The sequence below is a fragment of the Epargyreus clarus genome, unplaced genomic scaffold (genome assembly GCF_041222505.1).
Source record: "Epargyreus clarus isolate Ecla_fem2 unplaced genomic scaffold, WU_Ecla_fem_2.2 ptg000006l, whole genome shotgun sequence".
NCBI classification, from domain to species: domain Eukaryota; kingdom Metazoa; phylum Arthropoda; class Insecta; order Lepidoptera; family Hesperiidae; genus Epargyreus; species Epargyreus clarus.
In genome coordinates this window covers 12,274,624-12,295,552 of record NW_027332214.1, presented here as the reverse complement: position 1 = coordinate 12,295,552, position 20,929 = coordinate 12,274,624, and the positions used below count along the sequence as shown (strand labels likewise).

The window sequence follows — 20,929 nt, the reverse complement described above, 5'->3', positions numbered from 1 at the left end:
AACATGTAAATAATTTTATATTCCAAAATTAATGACATCATATAATGCGAAATATTTATTTTATGAGCAAATTTTATATAATATAAATATAAATGTGATATCAAAATTAGTTACATTATGAATTGAAAGTTATTTGTACATTTTTTCCTTGTTATTGGTGATTTCTTGAAGTTATAATTATAATAAAAAATCGTTTCTATTTAGATTATTTAGAGATATGAATTAAAATTGCTTTCAATTACATTCATAGACAAATTTTCATTGAAGGAAAATGATTCATGAAAATATATAGATAGATAGTGTTATAGTGTGTACTCTGTGAACCATAGAGTAACTTATAGATAATTTTATACTGTGAACTGTCTATTCATTAAATTTCATTGGCTGGCTTGAAATCAGAGATGAATGATTTTAAAAGTTTGGACTGAAACTTTGAGGTTATGTTATCGCACCAAATATTGCACTTTGACTTTGTTTTGTAATTACCAGGTTTAAACTCTGATGTCCTTAATAATTGCCATTTATACAATATGATATACTTAACATTTTAAAATTGTATTAGGTTTAATTACTGTAAGGATTCAAAAAAATAAATAGAAGAGATTGTAACAATGTATAGAAATTTGCTTTATAAATGGTAAGTTTCATAATAACTTTCCTTTCTAGGCTTGTAATATTATAAATATATCTATTTTTACTATTTTTATTAGATTCGTAAAACTATCATGGGAATTATTGTATTTTATATTTACATAATAATTGTCGGTTGTAGTTGTAATACATTTTTTAATTTTTTACCGTCACAAATCCTTTCCTTTTTATGTTCGACAATATAACATTTCCAAATAAATTGTCATGCCCAAAATTACAGTATTTGAATACGTAAATGACTTGAAATAAAAAAACCTTTGCGCCTTTTCTTTCTTCCCGTATTTTAAATTTAATTAAAAATAAATGTGGATATACAGGGTGAATCTCCATAAAGTGCACATATTGAAACAGGTAAAATTAAACCGCATTTTGTCGACAAAAAAAATATAAAAAAAATTAAAAAAAAATTTTTTTGGGTTTTACGACCTTTTGAATTTTTTTTTTGGAATTGTGCACCTGAAGTAAATAAATCGCTATAACTTTTAAACTAAGAGGGTTATCAGGTTCAAACAAAAATGACAATGATTGCCAATGATAGGCCGTACTGATCCATGAAAAAAAAACAAAGAAATCATCTTCCCAGGAAAAAAATGTCAGATTAGTGCAATAAAGCACTTTTTTTAGGTAAAATTTTCAGTAATCATCAATTTCCTCAAAATAATCTAGGCATTTTATTTTTTTATTATTATTTAATGCAATTCTATGTCGTATTAGCTTTCAAACACTAAAAAAAACACGCCTCTAACTCAAGTATAAAGTTTGTTTATCCTGTATAATCGATAGAAAAAACTATTCATACGTTTTAAGTGTTCAAGATTTAAATTGTGTTTTATACTATAAGTATGTAGTCTATAAATAACAACATTATTGCTTATGCTACCCGGAAAACTTAATAGTGTTTATGCCCTTTATTATATAAAAGTAACTTATTTATAGTCTATCTTTAAAAATTGTAAAAGGGCTGAAGAATTTGTTTGATAAATAATATCTGAAAGTATATGCCTTTAGACTATCACCCAGATACTGTTTTTTAAATACAAGTAACACCACATAGCACAACTAGTATGATGTACAATAATAATCTTTTTTCAGGTTACCATTGAGACACATAAAAAGTGAATGCATATTGCAGTTATCTGAAAATAAAATAACATCACTAGGTGAAGTTAGTAAATTCACAAGATATGCATCTGTGTCTGCAGTGAACTACAAGAAAAGAAAATCAGTTGAAGAGAGGGTTTGTGATATGAACTCATACTCATACTCTTATTAGTTTTAGTTTAGGACCCAAAATTCAAATAGTAAATTGAATTAAGGCAATTTGCAACTACTGACCCTCATCTTGGGGGGGGCAGAAATATTCATTTTTTTTTTAAGAACAGCCTAGGATGGTCTTCCATGGAGTGCTATTCTGTGCTATCTCCATGGACTGGTAGACTTTTTTTTTGAAGGCTAGAAATCAATTAAGCAGAAACCTTTCCGAATTTATTTCAGCAAGTAGTTCTTGACTCGGGCTGCAAAAATTTTACTCCTTACATCTATACTTAGAAAGAAGTTTTCATTGTATTATTAAAATTTACTTTTACGATCACATAGACACTTCTGATATGAAAAAATATTGAAACTTACAATTTGATATTGTGCCTAAAACCTATATAAAAGTAATAAACATATTCAATTTCTATCAGGCAGTAGAAAACCATGGTGGTAGAGTCATCCGGTATTCCCCCAAAGCAGGCTCTGAGGTGGTGGGAATATGGAGGAACATGACTGTCGAGGACATTGCCAATGTCTTAAGAAAAGATGTGGGTATGTTAATTTCTTTCCATAATGTCTTAAAAATTGTATACAAAGAGTTCTCATGAGCATCATATTATTGCATTGTCAGTCATAGATTTAATAATCTATCATGAGGAAAATTTAATAACAAATTTTTAATATTTGACACTTGGTAGTATCTTGGTATGTAATCTGGAGTATGGAAGTCTATAAACTTGTGATACATATAGAAATATTATGGTAGGCACACATAAACTCAATTATAGATTACTAACACTCAAAATTATAGTATGCAATACTTTTAAGGCACACCCTTTACTTCTAAAGACATTTCAAAACCATGTACCTATATTCATAAAGTGTCTCATCATTAAATCTGCTTTTTAATAAAGTAATTATTTATTTTTCAGATCATGTGTTTAGAGCACTAGAATTTGCAGACAAAGACTCAACCGTTCAGTATAAGAAAACAACTGTGATACACAACCCACAGATCATAAGGGATGTTGTAAAGATATCTGGCTTCAGATTCAAAATTGTGCCACGGCCAGATGCGTTGCAAGAAGAGGAAGAGGTAATATTACATGGTCATTTATTTTTTAATCATGGATTATTTTATTTGTTTATATATATTTCATATTAATAACACAGCAGTTATCAATATGCCATATAATTATGATTAGTTTCCAGTTCACCATAGGTTTTCTCTAACAATCTGTTGGTATAGATGTTTGTGAAATTTGTGAGTCCAATACATGAAGTTGTAGCTATGAGTGTCTTTTTAATTTTTTTCTTTAATATTATGTGAGAAGGAGAGAAAAAAATATTTGCGAACATAAGAACGCTCCAAAGCGATAACGAGCGTTTACACACACACATACACACAAACGCACACACAAACGTACAAAGAAAGTTAATATTTTTTCTTATACTATTTTCAATAGAATAAAGATGCGGTACCCCAGCCCCCGGCGCCGCCCGAGGCGCTCCGGCCGCGGCCGCCCGTGGTGTGCGTGATGGGCCACGTGGACCACGGCAAGACCACGCTGCTCGACGCCCTGCGGGACACGGCCGTCGTCGACACCGAGTTCGGAGGCATCACACAGCATATTGGCGCTTTTGTAGGTATGAGAGAAGTGTGCTATTTTTTTATTAAGTAAAAGTAGCTAAAGAGCATGCAGTCCACCTGACAGTGAGTGGCTGAATCACCTCGGAAAAGACCAAAGTCCTGACCTGAGGTCAGCTAGAGATGTGTTGCTACTTCTGAGGACCAAGTTGGAACGCCTCAATGTTTTCTTTACTAGGTTTTTTTAATCCAGCAGCGGTTAACACTGCTGTTATTGGTGGTGGTGTCTTTTGAGTCCACTTAAAAAAATTTTGACCACCTTCACAAAGAAATAAGTTGAATTGGATTCAGTGAGCAGTTGCACATGTAGTAAGGTAAAGGTAGATCTGAAAGTGGTAGAGTTCTCAGTTATTCATTTCTGACATTACCACTGTCACACCTTTTTCTGCCTATTAACAGCAGTGTATACTGCTGTTTTTTGGTTTGAAGGTTGTGGTATGGGAGACATACATGTCTGGGGCATTCCAGCTTAGTCCTCAGGGATAGTGGCGCATTTGTGGGCGACTTCAGGTAGGAATCTATATTTATTATTATTTGGGGTTAACTGTAGACGTCCATCGGCGGCAGTAGCCACTTACCATCATCTGCTACTCTTATCTTATATATAAAATAAATAATAATTATACTTTAAAAACTAAAAACCATGGTAAAATCGCTAATCCTGTTTCCTGACGGTCCTGATGAGGAGAATGATCGGTTGAGATGATCGGTTCTTGATAATTGTTCAAAATTTTAAATTAATCGGACCGTTCAAAGTGGGTAAAAATCGAGTACAAAGATTCCGTTACATACATACGTGCAGGTCAAGCTAATAAAAGCGTGGTAATAAGTAGTAACGGTGAAATGTTTCCCAGTGGAGCTGCCCCCGGGCGAGGCGGTGACGTTCCTGGACACGCCGGGGCACGCGGCGTTCTCGGCGATGCGCGCGCGCGGCGCCCGCGCCACCGACGTGGTCGCGCTCGTCGTGGCCGCCGACGACGGCGTCATGGACCAGACCGTCGAGAGCATACGTATGGCCAGACAAGCGAACGGTGCGGGATTGTTTTGTTTGCAATGTTACATGTGGGACTTGACCATTTATAATTTGTCATTGTGACTAGGTATATTTGTATTTTAATTACATATTTACGTAATAGATGAGCTAGCACCACAGACCTGTATTTGTTTAAAGGTCTGTGGTGCTAGCTCAGCTAGCGGTCTGATAACATAAATGATCACAGTTGTGTCCATGGACAATAATAACCAAACATAAAAGGATTTGAACTCCCACCAGAGCCTGGTTACAGTCAATACTACCTTTTTTAAAAACTTAGTAGGAATATGTTGAATAAACCTAAATACAGTAACGCTTGACATATCTTTTAAAAAACAAAAATAAATGTCATTACGGCAACAGCAACGATGCGTGGTTCCAATATTGTCATTTGTTTCAGTTCCCATTCTGGTGGTGATCAACAAAATCGACAAGCCAGGTGTGAACATTGTAGGTATGCCTCAATTTTATATATTTGTGTTTGTTAATAAATGTGGGCTTTTGGTCTACTCCCTATTCCAAATAAATAAACAATATGTGATGAATAATAACACACACACACACAAGTACATACACACACGCGTAATATTAGAAATGTTAATGTAATATTTAGTATAATAACTAAAAGTAATATTCTGTTTATAAAAGCAAATTGTAATAGTAAGATAAGGAAGAGTGGGGCATCCTGGCACAGGTATTATATTTACTTAAAAGGATGCTCCAACACCAACTTATGAGTATGTACACAATATGTTAAGGTAATAAAGTATTTTGAATTTGAATTTTTTTTTTTGAATTTTATTAAAACGGCCATATTATTCATTACATATTGTTTATTTATTACGAAATCTTTCGCTACTTGCTTGAGTTGAATGATTATAATATGACATAGGTCGTTTGTCCACCGCACCGTCACCAAGCCGATACCGAGAACGATCTTATTTCGGGCCGATTATAATATGTCGTGACGGCATATAGTTTGTCCACCGCGACCGATATCGGCGGTTTATTTTATTCCAGCTGTCACGTGTGTGACGGCAGTGTATGGAAAAGTTCCAATGTGTGTTATATTACCGGTACATCGGCCCGTCAAAATCTCAGTGCAGATCTAGCGGTCACGCCGATCTACTCGAAATATCGGCGGGCGGGATGACGGTGATCGGGTGACAGACGTGCGGTGGACAAGTGGCTATAGTAAATGTATGTACGCTACTTCGGCGCCGTCATTAATTATCGGTATCGGCTTGGTGACGGTGGCAGTAGACAAACAGCGTAACAACCAAAAACATAAATGAGATTTTACTCCGTAGGAGCGTACAATGCGGTCGTTGGCTCAACACGGTGTGGTGTGCGAGGCGGTGGGCGGTGACGTGCAAGCGGTGACCGTGTCTGCCCTCAAGCGGCTTCACCTGGACACATTGTTAGAGGCGCTAACGCTCCAGGCACAACTCATGGACCTGCGAGCTGACCCGGGAGGGTATGTGGAAGGTGTGGTTCTGGAGGCGCAAGTGGACCCCAGGGTTGGGTGAGTGTCCAAGCTTGGAAATAAATATTCTGTAATTTGTGTCTGTGTAGTAATTTGAAGGTGTAGAACCCTTTGTGGTTCCACTCCGGCGGCACCACCGCCACACCTATTTCTGCCTCATAACAGCGGTGTTAATGCGCTGCTGTGTTCTGGTTTGAAGGGTGGGGTAAGCAAGACATACTTTTCCGAGGCGTTCCAGCTTAATCCTCAGGGGTAGCGGCGCATCTGTGGCCGAGCTCAGGTAGGAATATCTAATCCTATCTGGGGTTGATTACAGATGTCCATGGGCGGCAGTAGCCACTTACCATCAGGTGGACTGCATGCTCGTCTGCTACTCCTGTATTATAAAAAAGTCTATTATTACTATTATCACCCATCGCCGGCTAGAATGAGAAGGATTACGCCATTGTGTAACTCTAGCTAAATCCAGATGGGTAGACTGCACATATCGTTAACATTTTTTTTAATCTCTCAGGTATACAGTTCTCCTCACGATGTTTTCTTTCACTATTAAAGCAATTGATAATGAATCTTTAATATGAAAATAATGTTGAAAAAGTCAGAGATGCGTGCCTGGAATTCGAACCTCAAACCCTTCGATCGAAAGGCTAAGTTTCAACCACTAAGCTAACCAGACCTTATATCCTTCAGTACTAAACTAAAAAGCCTTGTATCAATACCTCTTTCTATAGTATCCAAACTAAAAGACAACGCTTACCACTGCTGTTATAAGGCAGAAAAAGATGTAACAATAGTGTCAACAGACACCAGAATGGAGCCACAAGAAGCCTACAATGTATAAACTAATTATTTTTATTTGAACAGAAAGCAGGCGACAGTGTTGGTGCAGCGCGGTACGTTACGACGGGGCTGTATCTTGGTCGCAGGCACGGGTTGGGCAAAGGTGAACTAATTCATAAAATCATCATCATCATCAACCCATTACTGTCCCACTGCTGGGCACGGGTCTCCTCTCATAATGAGAATGATTAGGCCATAGTCCACTGCGCTGGCCAAGTGCGTATTGGTAGACTTCACATACCTTTGAGATTTATTTTTATATATCTCTTAGGTACGCAGGTTTCCTCACGATGTTTTCCTTCACCGTTTAGCAAGTGATAATTAATTTCTAATACGCACATAACTTTGAAAAAGTGATGCCTGGGATTTGAACCTCGGACCCCTCGATCGAGAGGAGTTTCTTAACGACTAGGCTATCAATGCTATATTCATAGAATAAAACTAAATTATTAGATGAACAAATTAGCAGATGAGCAATGAACATGACCATTAGGTGGACATGTTAATGGTTAAATGGTTACTGCAACCCATGGACATCTGTAATCAATCTCAGATAAGATAAGTCCTATCTTAAGATACATTGTTAGTCCGGAGGACTAAGATGGAGTGCCTCGGACAACTATGTCTTCCTTTTTATTATGTAAGGGGTACTCACGATATGCGTTTTTAATTTGTTTTGTTGCCGATATTTCGAACCAGTTGCATGGATCGTGGTCACGGCGAAATCGCGGTGGCAGCTAGCCCAAACGTGGAATCCAGTGGTTAGTATATGCAAGTTACAGATAGTGCAATGTTAGGTGCTTAAGGATATTTTTTTATGTTGTATGTCGTGATATGAAACCTAGAAAAGAAAAAGTGAGTACCCGTTACATAATAAAATGTTTCAATTCCGCGATAATTTTAGTCTAAAATGATATATGTCTCCCTTACTAAAGTTTAAGAAATGCAGTGGTAGAGCCTCAACTTTGCAATGGTTTCCAGGTGCGAGTGTTGAATTCAGCGGACGGTCGTGTCCTGGAGGCGGTGGCGCCCGGCCTGCCCGCCGCGGTGCTGGGCTGGCGCGAGCTGCCCGCCGCCGGCGACCAGGTGCTCGAGGTGCCCTCCGAGGTACGCTTGCACCCTACCACACCTTGAAACAACAAATCCTTGATATGGGCGCTGGTACAATATACAACGTATACATTTCAGTTTCATTAAACGACAAGTCTTTTATATACACCACATGTTAACACCATTTTATATTATAAAAAATGACATTGAATATTAAAACGACTATTAGAGACTAACCGAAGTTTCGGGTTTGGCAAAATTTCGGTAAAAAGAGATTCATATCGGTCATAATTTAGATTTTGGCTAAGGACCTGCAGAACCTTCGGTTCAACTGGAATATACGTTTGGAAACTTTAGAGTACTTTATTAACTTATTGATTGCTCTTACTACAATTCTTGCTCTTGATTACTACTAGCGTGTTATTAATTTATTGACAAATGTCTATGCACAAATTCTATACTTAAAACAGATTTCACGACTTGCCTATTATCTATTATATAAAAGCACAAGTATTATTATCTATTATGTAAAAGTAAAAGTACGTCCGTACGTAAAATAAATAATATCTATGCACAGAAACGAGCCAACGAGGTGATGAAATGGCGTCACACGCAGAAAATGCGCGAGAAGCAGGAGGCGGACTCCGAAGTGATATCCGCGAAGGAGGCGGAGCATCGCGAGCGGTACCAAAAGATGCTGAGCCACAAGAGGTCCATCGGCCGCATGCGGTTACGGCCCACAGGCCCGCGACAGAAGATGATACAGGAGGACACGCACCCCACGCTCAGGGTGATCGTCAAAGGTGAACTTCATGACTTGCAACTAAGTAATAACAAATACTCAAGCAATGCTGATTTTAGTTAGTTTTAAAATTAAACAGTTTAATTTTAATTTTGACGAAGCTTACCAAGGCGTACTTTTAAATTTCTTTTGAGGTTAAATATCAGTAACAAAAAAAGACTTTTTATTTTTCACAATACTGAAAGTTTTACCAGAAAGCTTAAATCATTTGAAAGTCACAGTTTCAACAGTGGTAAGCATATTATGAGCTTAAATAATTTGATTTTTTTTTATTTGCAGGTGACGTCGACGGCTCAGTAGAGGCTATTCTGGATATTCTAGAGACATACGACGAGCATGAGAGAGTTCGACTCGAGCTAGTACACTTTGGAGTGGGACAGATAACACCTAATGATTTAGAGGTACTTGTAGTAATTAAATTCATTAAGCATTTTGTGTACAATATTAAAATAATTTAATCAAAAAGTTTTAGGAACGCAAGTCATGTATCTACAGTTACCAAACTACCAATGACATTCCTTTTTCTATTCCTTCTTCTCTTTTACAATATGTATATAATTACAATCATATACAGCTGAACTTCCGCTTTATGTACGTCCAAAACATTTAAATAAGAATCCGTATATCTCTCACACACGCTTTCAAACACACACATTCGCTCGCAAACACACGCACGCACAAAAACACTAAACACGGCAATATTCTCACCCCGCTGCTTGTCGGCACCAGATAGCGCAGGCGTTCAGCGCGGTGATATACGCGTTCAACGTGGAGTGCCCCGCGCCGCTGGCCGCCGCCGCGCGCGCCGCCGCCGTGCCCGTGCGCGCACACAACGTCATCTACAAGCTGGTCGACGACGTCAAGGCAGAGATCAGCGCGCTCATACCCAAGCGCCAGGAGGAGGAGGTCCTCGGTACGTTTCAAATATATTTATTAGTCCATTGATACGTTACAAATTTTGGTCCTAAGCGTGCAAAAGTCAGACGACGTAATTTTGTTTTTTGGATGTCATGGATTGTGTTATGCTAAATCATAATAATAATTGTGGAAGGTGGATCCTTTGTAGTTCGACTCCGGCGGCACCAACGCCACACCTATTTCTATCTAATACCTTTGAAGTAAGGGAGACAGACTTTTCCGAGGCGTTCCAGCTTAGTCCTCAGGGATAGCGGCGCATATGTGGCCGACCTCATGTAAGAATATCTAATCCTATCTGGGCTTGATTACAGATGTCCACGGGCGGCAGTAGCCACTTACCATCAGGTGGACTGCATGCTCGTCTGGTACTCCTATATTATAAAAAAAAACAAGTTTGTGGTGTCACAACTGTTGTTCTCAGACGCCATCTTGAAAAGAAAAAGTTAAATACGTTGAATCGACATCCTTACCCCCAGATATATTATATTTCCATGGTGTATATATAACTTAATGTTTTCAATATAATCACTCACACTACCGCATCTACCGCACTACACATCTACCCGCAGGTGAAGCGAATGTTCTCCAGGCATTCGAGGTGTCGGAAGGCAAAAAGAAAGTACCGGTGGCGGGCTGTCGCTGCGTGAAGGGCTCGCTGGCCAAGAACGCGCTCTACAGAGTCATCCGGAATGGAGAGATCGTGTTTGAAGGTAAATTCACGTCCACTAAATTTTAAACTCTTTCGTTTTTGTTGTAATGTTTAAATCATCTGGCATTTCAAAGAAGTATAGACTGAGTTTTAAAATTCTTTAATATTTTTATCATAAATAACTTTCTATCTTGGTGTTATAAATACGAATAAAATTATAGCAAGAAGTAAAGAGCATCTAAAATTTGGTTAAAGGTATTTTGGATAAAAAAATATAATAAAACCATCGTACTCAGTATATTGTTGATTATTAATTAATATCTTACTGTTATCCAATATAAATACAATAGTTACGACTAACATAAAGCCATGTCGCGTATTTTAAAATTACATTACCAAGGATTGACGAGTTTATGCTTTTGACCTCCTTTATTAAAAAAGACCATAAAAAAGTGTAGCTATCGTTCCCATTCACTCACCTTAATCTTGTACCCGCAGGCAAGCTGGCCTCGATGAAGCACCTGAAAGAGGAAGTGAACACAATCAAGCGCGACATGGAGTGCGGCCTGCGCTTCGACGACCCCGCCTTCCCGGTGCGGCCCGCCGACACCGTGCTCTGCTACCGCATGCTCGACGTCGCAGACACTACCGGCTGGGACCCTGGATTCTAGTTTAATACTTATATATTGTATTATGTAGCGCTATTAAAGTTATGAAATTGGATGTTTGGTTTATTTTTAGACAGTGCTCAGACGTAATGTTCAGAACACAACATGTGTAACAAAATATATTTTCATTTTTAGCAAAATAATATGTAACTGAGACAGCAGGAGTCTCTTAGATTCTTCATCTAACAGGAAGGTATATGCACATGGAAGTATGAACGAAAAAGAGGCACTGTAAATTCACACTTGGTCGCTGTTTTATAATTAAAACACCGATAACATTCAACCGACTAGGAAGCGCGTGCGCATCACGCGGAACCTACGATCGAACTGACATAAAATTGTTATAACTGTTTGTATTTCGTAAAGAGAGGGTAGTTATAAAAATCATACCTACAATTAACTATACGTAGTACTAATCCATAATCCGTGACTAAGCATTGTTTGGAGTATTATATCGTTACTATTTTGGGACTGTACTTTTAAGCAACACAAAAGGCGATTAAATAAAACTAAACGGATTAAAAAGATATTCGTCTATTTATTTTATTATTTACGTTATAGGCTCATACTTCCTATTCCATTACTTTGAACACCTCAAAATAAAAAATAATAACAATTATAAATGCGACATCGATAATTCCATACATCATTCGTTGCCTACATACAAATATGTAAAAGTTTTACGTAAAACAAAAAAAGATGTTTAAGTTTCATAGTTCAAGTTGAGAAGAACAGGTATTTTTTAACGATTAACTAACTTTAAAGCTTCGCGCCCAAATAAATGAAACTTTACTTTTAAGCTAACTTTCCCAAAAATGTAACAAATAATAATATAATATTGAAACAGACAAGTCATTCTCTGGATAGTACATACTTAAATCTTTTTCTTTCTGGTATACATTATCAATATTTTTAAATAGGTTTTTATTTTATGTAGAAAATTTGTTATTGTTATTTTATTCTGTTATGCTTCCACGAAATGATATATTCTACAAGTCAGGCCAGCAGTGCGGTTGCCAGAAATAAGATATTTCTTGAAACACGTTAATATTCTGGTGTGTGGCTTAGAAACCTCAAGTTTTAGTCTGTTTATAAATGCCCTGAACAGTTTGTCTGCCAATGATGGAGTACCACTGTACCTTAAAGACCGTGCCTTCTTGTTCTGCAACAGACAGATATGTTATATGTATTTGCAACAATTTATACAAACGGGTGTTCGGAACCAAATAAGTTTCCCACTCCCGTTATACGCATCCACGTTCACACGCGACTCTAGTAACTTTGAACTCACTAAAGTTGAGTAAATTTTTACTCACGTCTTGCATGTAGAAAGCAGTTTTTAAGATCTTAAGTATGGTATATTTAAACAATACAATGATTCTACTCTCCCTTTCAATAATTTATTTTAATTTATCTACGAAATAACGTTCGAGGATAACGCACATTAACACATTCATTCACGCATTTCAAAATCAAACTCGTGTAATGCAAAAACGACTTTATTATTGACAATTTAAGTAGCTTCCTATTAACACTATTCATTTACATATTGTCATTAAATAAAACTTTCTTCCACGCTGCAAGTCGATTTTGCATTGACAAAGTTTTAATTCAAAGCCGAATAGGACAGCGTTTATAAGCAATCTTTGATTGCTCGAAACCTACTAACTATATTTACATAGTGAATAAAAGAAAACAATCTTACATTAACAATATACACTCGTCTATACAGTCGAAATCTCAGTTCTATTAACTACGTACTCCAGACGATTTACACAAAGGCAATCAAGCAATATTAGATTCCATATAAAAGTTTGCAGCAATATAAAATATCAACCGGTTATAGTTAGTATGAAATTGAAATACTAATAAAAAGCTTTACATGTGTTAAGGAAGAGGACGGAAGACTTGTAGTAGTAGAATTAACTAGGTATAATACAAAATGTGTTATGTAAATTTAATTACATGTTCCGAGTACTATAAATTGAAATCTTGTTTCACTTATTTTTTTTTAATCATGAACTAATATTTTTTTTTATTTTAATTTATAATTCAGACCTCAGAGCAAACCTGGAATCCTTTTCTTGACGAGTCACTATGCCCCTCAGTCGTCAATATGATACATATTACACTTATCACAGTCATGTTTTTATATACGAAAAGTATTTTATATGTATTTTATCGTAAGATCATAAGGGAAGCCCTTCACTTTGAAGTTGATTTGAATAGTTTTTTTTTTTACTTTACGCTAACCGTTCAAAATTTTCCATAATAATATTCGTGATAAAATTATATCAAAAAAGTCTTTGATATTTAATTTATTGCTTTTCTCAGAAAAATAATAGGTGAAAAGTTATAAATTGTGTTGTCATGCTATGCATATTACTTAGTTGCCTTTGATGTAAGTCGCAAAAAAATTTCGTAATTCTCAATAACGAAACCATGCTGCTTAATAACTGTTTGTTAATTTTTTGTTTAATAAATAAAATATATTTCTGAGGAATCATTTTGCTATTTGCTTAACGCATTAAAAATAAACTATTTATGTACTGTATTTTAATCGAGTACAATAATTTTTTGATATCTCTTTATCTTTTATTATAACACAGTAGAAAAGGGTGGATAAACAATATTTTCAGGACATGAATTATATACAAACTTTAATGAAATAAAATTATTCAACATATCAAATCTTAGTATTAGGGTGTTTTTTGAATATATTAAATGAATACATTGAATTACAGCAAGGTTTCAGTTCACACAATTCAAACATACAAACCAACAATTGCTACAATGGAATATTAACAATGACTGTTAAAGTTCTGCAGACACTGCCTGCCCCGAACACGGCTGATTATGTACATTTCGTATTTACAAGACAAACATCGTTATTACACAACTACAAATATTTAATATCGGCCGACATCATCGTAATCATACTTTGTAAATATTTTTATTTTATTTTGAGTAACCTCGTAAATAACGTCGCATATACATAAATAATATAGAGTAGGTACCAATAATTTGAGAAATTAAAAGTAGGATAGACAATTTTATTAAATCATTAAACTAATAACAACATTAGGAATTAGTTTCGAACCGAATCAGTCAGCGGACGTGAAAAAAAAGATACACGAAGGAGAAACAACGCAGCCACGTCGGCGCGCGGGCCGCGGCACTGTCACTGAGTACGCGAGGGCGGGCGGTGCACGAGAGCGCGCACCCCGCAGCACTAGTCCACCAGGTCCAGCCGCTCCAGCCGGTCGGCGCGCCGCGGCCGCGCGTCGCCGTTGTACGCGCGCGCCGGCCGCGCCCACGTGTTCACGCAGCCGTCCGCGCATGCCGTCACCAGGTACTCCGCGCGGAACAGCAGCGCCGTCAGCCGCTCGTGCGCGATCTTCTTGCACACGAGCGGCTCCAGCACCGGGCACTCGTCGAAGCGCGGGCAGGCCGCCGTGCCGATGAGCCGCAGCGGGTCCGCGTCGCCGGCCGCCGCGCCGCCCGCCGCGCGCCCGCGCAGCGCCACCGAGCTCGGCGCCGACGCCTTGTCGGCCGCGCGCCCGAGGCTGAAGTTGCGCCGGTGCTCGGAGCGCCGCTCGCCGAACGAGAAGCCGGCCAGCCGCTGCGACAGGTGCGCGCCCAGCGACCCGGAGCCCTCCTCCTTCGCCTTGCCGGCGCCGGCGGCGGGCGCCTTGCCGGCGGGCCTCGCGGCGGCCGGCTCGCCGGCGGCGGCGGGCGGCTCGGCGTGCCGGTGGCCGATCTTGTTCGTCTTGGCGGCGCGCGCGGGCGCCTTGCCACCGGGCAGCCCGTTGGGCGAGAGGCCGGGCCCGCCGGGCGACAGGTGCGCGGAGGCGCGCGCGCGCAGCGGCGGCCGCAGCACGTCCTCGGTGAGGTCCCACAGGCACAGCTGCGTGTCCTGCGACACGCTGCCGAGCCGGTAGCACTGCGCACTCTCGGTGCGCTTCTCCTCCTCGCCGCCGTCCTCGCTCTCGGCGTCGGCCGGGCCGCCCGCGTACGGATCGAAGGCGACCACGGACACCCAGGAGCGGTGGCCCTGGCCGCGGGCGACGACGCGCCGCTCGCCGAACGACCACACGGTGACGAGGTCGTCCTCGCCGCCGACGACCACGTACCGCCCGTCCGGCGACCAGCACACGCAGAGGAACCCGCCGAAGTACGATCGCGCCCGGCCGATGAGCTCCATGGTGTCGTAGTGGAACACCCGGAGGAAGCCGTCCTGCGACACGACCGCCAGGTTGGTCCCGCACGGCGAAAATGCGAATTCGTTAATGCAGCTGCCTTCGGCGCCTATGAGCCACCTGTACAGGGGATTCCTGGTGGACTTAGTCCGACATGTGTGAATGGAATAGCCATCTCCCTGCTTGAAGAGCTGGTAGTGCGGCGCGGCGGTCCCGCACGTGAGCTCCTCGTTGTACACGTACAGCTGGCCCGACGCGTGCGCTGATATGAACAGGTTGCTGGAGCCGGGAACCCACTTTATGCATGTTACGCGTGTTTTGTCTATTAGTCTCTGAAATATGAAATATATTGGTAAGAAATATAATAAATTTAATCTATAAAAGTAGTTCCACTTATCAGGAACATGGCATTTGATTTCAATATAACTGATAAATTGAATGATATTGATCAGGGAGATAAAAGTAATACATATTATCTGGTATAAGAGATGATGTAATGAGTGAATGTCATAATATAATACTGTCTAACACTACTGTTTAAGTCACATCCAATAAAAAAGTTTACCTTATTTATTATGCAATTAACCCTTTTTTGTCCATTTCAAAATTTTGCTATCAAATAGTTTCCTTTTACTGTTTATTTAGTAGCACTTGTTTGGTGGGTAAATATTTTTTAAAATTTATAATTACAGTGTAAACTCTATATAACGGCACTGAAGGGACTGTGCATTTTATGGCGTTATAGAGAGTGGTCGTTAAATGGAGAGAAGAAAAATCAGAATTAGAAAAAGAAAAAGTTTATTTCAGTCTAGTGTTAGTAGTTATGTACATAAAAAAGAATCTTATTTGAACACTATTGCGTGTTGTTTTTTTTTTGTATGACGTCTTTTGCTGCACCAGTAATTTTGTTGTATTTTTTTCATTATATTATTCATATCTTCTGATATTGAGGCATCTTGGTAAACAAAAGAACGAATTTCTTAGAAAGTTCCGTATGCATGATGCCGACAGTCGAGTTTATTGCGGGCTAGGATAATAAAGCGACAAAAGAACGTACACTGGGGCGCAGTTTTTACTAATTTTAGCAACTTAAAAGGTACTTTTTTACTCAATTGTGGTCGTTATTGAGAGTGGGTGTAATGCTATGTAGAGTGTATCATTGTATGGAATACAAGCTAAACCAACTAAGCCAATTGATTTCGACGCTTTATAGAGTTTGTCGTTAAATCGAGTGACGTTACATGGAGTTTACACTGTATATCCAATAACTAGCTGACCCGGCAAACGTTGTGTTGCCATATAAATAAAAAATCTTAAGGGTGAACAACCCTTATCACTTAGGGGTATGAAAAATAGATAGTAACCGATCCTCAGACCTACTGAATACATATAAAATTTGGTGAAAATCGGTAAAGCTATTTCGGAGGAGTATGGTAACTAACATTGTGACACAATAATTTTATATATAAGATAATGAACATATTATATGAAATCAACTCACCTCTTCATTGTACAATTTACTTAATTCCTTCTTAATGGGGTCTATGAGCTGTATCTGGCCAGTGGAGAAACCAATTACCAAAGAAACACTATCCGATGTCATTGTAACTGTATTAAAATCATGACATGTTGGATTAGTCCCTTTATACATCTTCTTATCAACCGGTTTAGTGAGATCTGCAGCCTGAAAATAGTACAAAATCATTGATTTTGACATATGTATTAAGGAATGCTCTGGTGACCAGTGTGTATGCCTTTATTATTTAGGTTTGATTGGGTGGTGGCATATTCAAATCCAAAAAAATAACTCTAGTATGTTCAGGATGCAGTGTTAAGTATATAACATATTTTTTTAAGTAAGAAATATAGAAAAGAGTAATAGTAGAGATACTATAGAAATTCATATCAAACTTTTATCTTATTTGAGGCTAATTATGTACTGATATTCAAATTGGAATATCCCATAAAGTGGGCCTTGTGAATTTCGTCATCATCACCCCTTATTCACCTAATATTATTAGAAAACTATTCTATGTGATCTGATTATACTAATAGCTCCAATAGATTTGTCCTGTTAGTACTGTACTGTTGTCAATTTGTAGTATAAGAACCCATATAATTACAAGATAGCCAATTCTTACTTTGTGAATGGCTATTGAATTTGTGACTTAGTAAGTTGCTTATAACTTTTTTGATCGATGATGCACAGTGTGTGTTGTCTTTGAAGCCTACTGCTACATGGCTAATCTGGAACTAATGTAGGCATAAAATTAACAAAATAAATAATTATTTTACTTTGTTAATATCTCAATTCATACCCAACATTTAATAGAACATTGTCAAAAATTAATGCAATTTATATTTGTAACAATTTAGTACAGGAGACATGAGGGTTAATTATTATTATTGGAGCCAATTATTTCTTGATTAATTTGAGGTTATGTGTATCTAATAGTTATAAAGACTTTTCAAATGATACATTGTTGTCTATACTGAACACAACATACATATAGTAACTAAATTCTGTATACTTTAACCTACATCATTGATTTGCCTTTTTCACCTTATTGCATCATAGATCATGTAATTGATACTATCATAAAACATTGTTTTGAACTGCAGCTAATTGTAAACAATTCTGTACTGACGTAATGAAGGGTACAAACTATCCTTGAACGGGTTTATAATGGTTACCTTCTTGACACCCCTGTACACATAAACATAGAGCTCCTTCCCGTGGTTAAAGCATATCCGGTCGTCGGAGCCCTGCGTTTCCGCGGCGTCGCCGTCCGCGGGCCCGGGCGGCAGCGACACCAGCGACACCCGCACGTGGGTGGCGCCGGAGCCGCTCGTGTAGCCCACTCGGTTCGGCCGCGAGTACTCCGACAGAGTCATCAGTCTGTACGTCCCCTCCCGCGTCACGAACTGAGTCTTCACGTCGTCTTTCCCGCCAGAGTCAGGTTGAACGGCCATGTTATCATATCCTGTTATTATTCATCGAGACCGCCAGTGAAGCCCCATTAACATCGCCGTTGACACCTCAGCTGGGCGCACGGGAACGCGACGCGCCATCACCGACTCACATGGCTCACCGTCGCATGCCGCGATCTCGGCACGTTGGACGGCCAATTGTTAAATTGTGTATAGTGTGTTTTAATTATGAACTATCGAATCGAATTAGATATTCTTGTGTATGCAACATAAAAAGTCAGATGTCAGACGACATGACGGCTGGTTGTTTATGGTTAGACATTGTTTGTTTTACCAACGTAAAGCGGTAAAGTGGCAACGGAATTCATAAATCAAGTGCCTTTATTTTTGAAAAACGATATTTTTACAACATAACATAAAAAAAAATATTTTGATAATTCTTATTCTGTTATAACCTACAACATAAAATCGAAAGAGGAAATAATTAATCAATTCAGTTTGTTTCAACGACGAATTTATGCAAACTTAAATAATAATTATTCTGAGCATGTAACACTCAAGCTCACTCTTCTATTTAGACTACAATACTTTTAAATGGATTTAGTCTTCCTATATAGGTTACAATACTCTTTGATTAATTCTACAACACACAAAGTAATCTATGACAAGACAGACCAGAACACCTATACTCCTGCCTACAATCCTGCAAGCCTTGTTGTGCATTTTAATTGTGTAATCGCCAGACATCAGTAAATGTATAGAAATTTATCAAAACAACAATATAGCATGATTTATTCTTTATTTTAGACCAAAATAAAGTATGTATATACATAACTTTAATATCTTACAATTCTACAGTATTTGTCTTAGGCTCGTCAGAGTCCTTAGTGTTGACATTTGTTTCATTATTTTTTTCAGAATCAAGTTTTTTTGGAACTTCTTCACTGCTTGAATTTTTACTATCTGCAGCAGGTGTAGGAGGCTTTTTGCCGTCCTTATTAACTTCTCCCTCAAGAAAATTATCCCATTTCTCAATTCGCTTGTTCAAATCAGCATCAGTTTCAGCAATCCTGTATTTTGTCCTACCATCCCAAATCTCTGCAGTGATTTGCCTTTTACCAAACCATCTTCCATTAATGAGAGCCACCACAGCATCCGCTTGTTCAGGCTCCTTCATAGTGACCTGAGCCACACCCTCTGGATGCCTATCATAAATAACAACCTTCCTGACCTCTCCACACTTGGTACATTCTTCTCGTAAATCCTGTTGATAATCTAGGATCAATTGGACATCCTTGTCAAAGTCAGTAGGATGGAAGAGGTTCTTGACTATAACGACTTTCTCGTGCTTTGATCTTTCGCCGATGAACTTCTCTGGTCGCCAATCAAACAGTTTCTGCTGCATTTTCTTTATTTTTTCCAGCTCCTTCTTCTTTTTCTTTTTAGGCTTTAGTGCTGGGTTGTATTCTCCTTTCAGTTGAAACTGTGCTCTTTCTACTTTAATCTTATTGCCCTTGTAGTCACTACCATCTAGCAACTTCAGAGCTAAATCAACCGATTCTATCTTGATGTAAGTACATAGGGCATCTCCTTTGAAACAATTTTGTTCTTTGTCCATGTAGAGTTTGATCTTCATTTTCTGTGTGCTCAAATCTCGTTCCACAAGACCACACTTTTGCATTAGATCTATGAACTCCTCCTCTGTTATATCCAAGGGTAAGTTGGAGACATATACTTTTGTATTTTTATCTTCAGACTGATCAAACCATTGCGGATCATTCTTTCTCTTGACTCCTGCTTCCAATTTCTTTCCTTCCTTCTTTTTATCCTCCTTGTCTTTATCTTCTTCTTCATTCTTGTCCTTTGTTGTGTTATCAACAAAGCCATAAGACATCTGGTAATATGCTAGGAAGTCATCATCAACTTTTGGTAACCATGCTTTCTTACGTGCATCCCAGAAGAACTTTGAACCATCTGCCTCTGTGTAAGTATGTGCATCATCTTCATAGCTATAAACTCGGCCTGGAACGTCAACTTCTTTTGCGTCCCATGCATTAGTTTCGTGGTTCCACAGGAATTTTTGTTGTGTTGTTGGGTCTGTGTAAATGGCGTCTTCTCCCTCGTATGTTACATACGGAGCATAGTCGCCCCAAGAAGACTCTTGTGAGTCTTTATCAGTATTTTCTTTACTCGTAGCATTGTCTGCTTCAGATTTGTTTATGGATTGAGGTTTGTTATGTTTACTAACCTCCAAATCTTGCTTGTTTTGAACAGGTGTATTTTCATCTAATTTTTTGTTTTCCAACTTTGCTGTCTCTTCTTTTTTTTGCGTATCAAGATCAGATTCGACATTTTTATCTTTCCGTTCTTCGGACAATTTTTGAACTGTTTCACACGATAGTTTGATAACAAACCCAGATTTTAGACTCTTTTCGGATTTGGCCATGATTGATCAACACTTCAACAGTATAGTGACTACAATTACATTTTCAATTGTTATGTATATTATTATTTAATCAAGTTAGATATTTAAACACTAAATAATGTTCACAATCCACATTGTTTTCTACTAAAACTCCGAATTACAGACTCTGACTTTCTGATTGACATGACATTGAAAAAATTAAAATTAAAGTGATGATAGTACAGATTACATACATACAGAAGTGAAAAAAGTTTTTCTTAGACATTTCGTTTGACAGCGTTTTCAGCATTTTTTTTGTATTTATACAGAATTTATGCCAAAATTAATTAATTACACGAAATAATAATATTGAAATAAATAATCTCTAAAATG

At 38.3% G+C, this 20,929-nt stretch overlaps 3 protein-coding genes across 3 annotated transcripts; 1 reads left to right on the top strand and 2 right to left on the bottom strand.

Annotated features, from left to right (window-relative positions):
• Positions 1 to 336: 336 nt before the first annotated feature.
• Positions 337 to 11,057, top strand: mIF2 (mitochondrial translation initiation factor 2). The gene is made up of 15 exons (XM_073074098.1): positions 337 to 637; positions 1,744 to 1,888; positions 2,340 to 2,460; positions 2,841 to 3,004; positions 3,375 to 3,555; positions 4,411 to 4,587; positions 4,990 to 5,039; positions 5,900 to 6,114; positions 6,940 to 7,018; positions 7,897 to 8,022; positions 8,543 to 8,768; positions 9,047 to 9,168; positions 9,497 to 9,680; positions 10,255 to 10,395; positions 10,833 to 11,057. Exons 1-15 carry the CDS (start codon positions 612 to 614, stop codon positions 11,003 to 11,005), a joined length of 2,130 nt encoding a protein of 709 aa, XP_072930199.1. The 5' UTR covers positions 337 to 611; the 3' UTR covers positions 11,006 to 11,057.
• Positions 11,058 to 11,520: 463 nt separating this feature from the next.
• LOC140742974 (WD repeat-containing protein 20) lies at positions 11,521 to 18,462 on the bottom strand. Its single transcript, XM_073074094.1, has 3 exons — positions 17,896 to 18,462; positions 16,703 to 16,885; positions 11,521 to 15,533 (listed from the first exon to the last, which is right to left on the bottom strand). The coding sequence occupies exons 1-3, from the start codon at positions 18,172 to 18,174 to the stop codon at positions 14,235 to 14,237; spliced, it is 1,761 nt and encodes a 586-aa protein (XP_072930195.1). The 5' UTR covers positions 18,175 to 18,462; the 3' UTR covers positions 11,521 to 14,234.
• A 452-nt stretch (positions 18,463 to 18,914) lies between these two features.
• barc (RRM1_TatSF1_like and RRM2_TatSF1_like domain-containing protein barc) lies at positions 18,915 to 20,748 on the bottom strand. The gene has a single exon (XM_073074095.1). It carries the CDS (start codon positions 20,576 to 20,578, stop codon positions 18,977 to 18,979), a length of 1,602 nt encoding a protein of 533 aa, XP_072930196.1. The 5' UTR covers positions 20,579 to 20,748; the 3' UTR covers positions 18,915 to 18,976.
• Between the last annotated feature and the right edge of the window lie 181 nt (positions 20,749 to 20,929).

Coding starts and splice junctions, on each gene's coding strand:
- LOC140742974 (XM_073074094.1), bottom strand. CDS start 18,174: ATGGCCGTTCAACCTGACTCTGGCGGGAAAGACGACGTGAAGACTCAG. Junction 16,886..17,895: donor TGTACAGGGGTGTCAAGAAG/GTAACCATTATA, acceptor TACTATTTTCAG/GCTGCAGATCTCACTAAACC. Junction 15,534..16,702: donor GTAAATTGTACAATGAAGAG/GTGAGTTGATTT, acceptor TTCATATTTCAG/AGACTAATAGACAAAACACG.
- mIF2 (XM_073074098.1), top strand. CDS start 612: ATGTATAGAAATTTGCTTTATAAATG. Junction 3,556..4,410: donor GCATATTGGCGCTTTTGTAG/GTATGAGAGAAG, acceptor AATGTTTCCCAG/TGGAGCTGCCCCCGGGCGAG. Junction 6,115..6,939: donor CAAGTGGACCCCAGGGTTGG/GTGAGTGTCCAA, acceptor TTATTTGAACAG/AAAGCAGGCGACAGTGTTGG.
- barc (XM_073074095.1), bottom strand. CDS start 20,578: ATGGCCAAATCCGAAAAGAGTCTAAAATCTGGGTTTGTTATCAAACTA.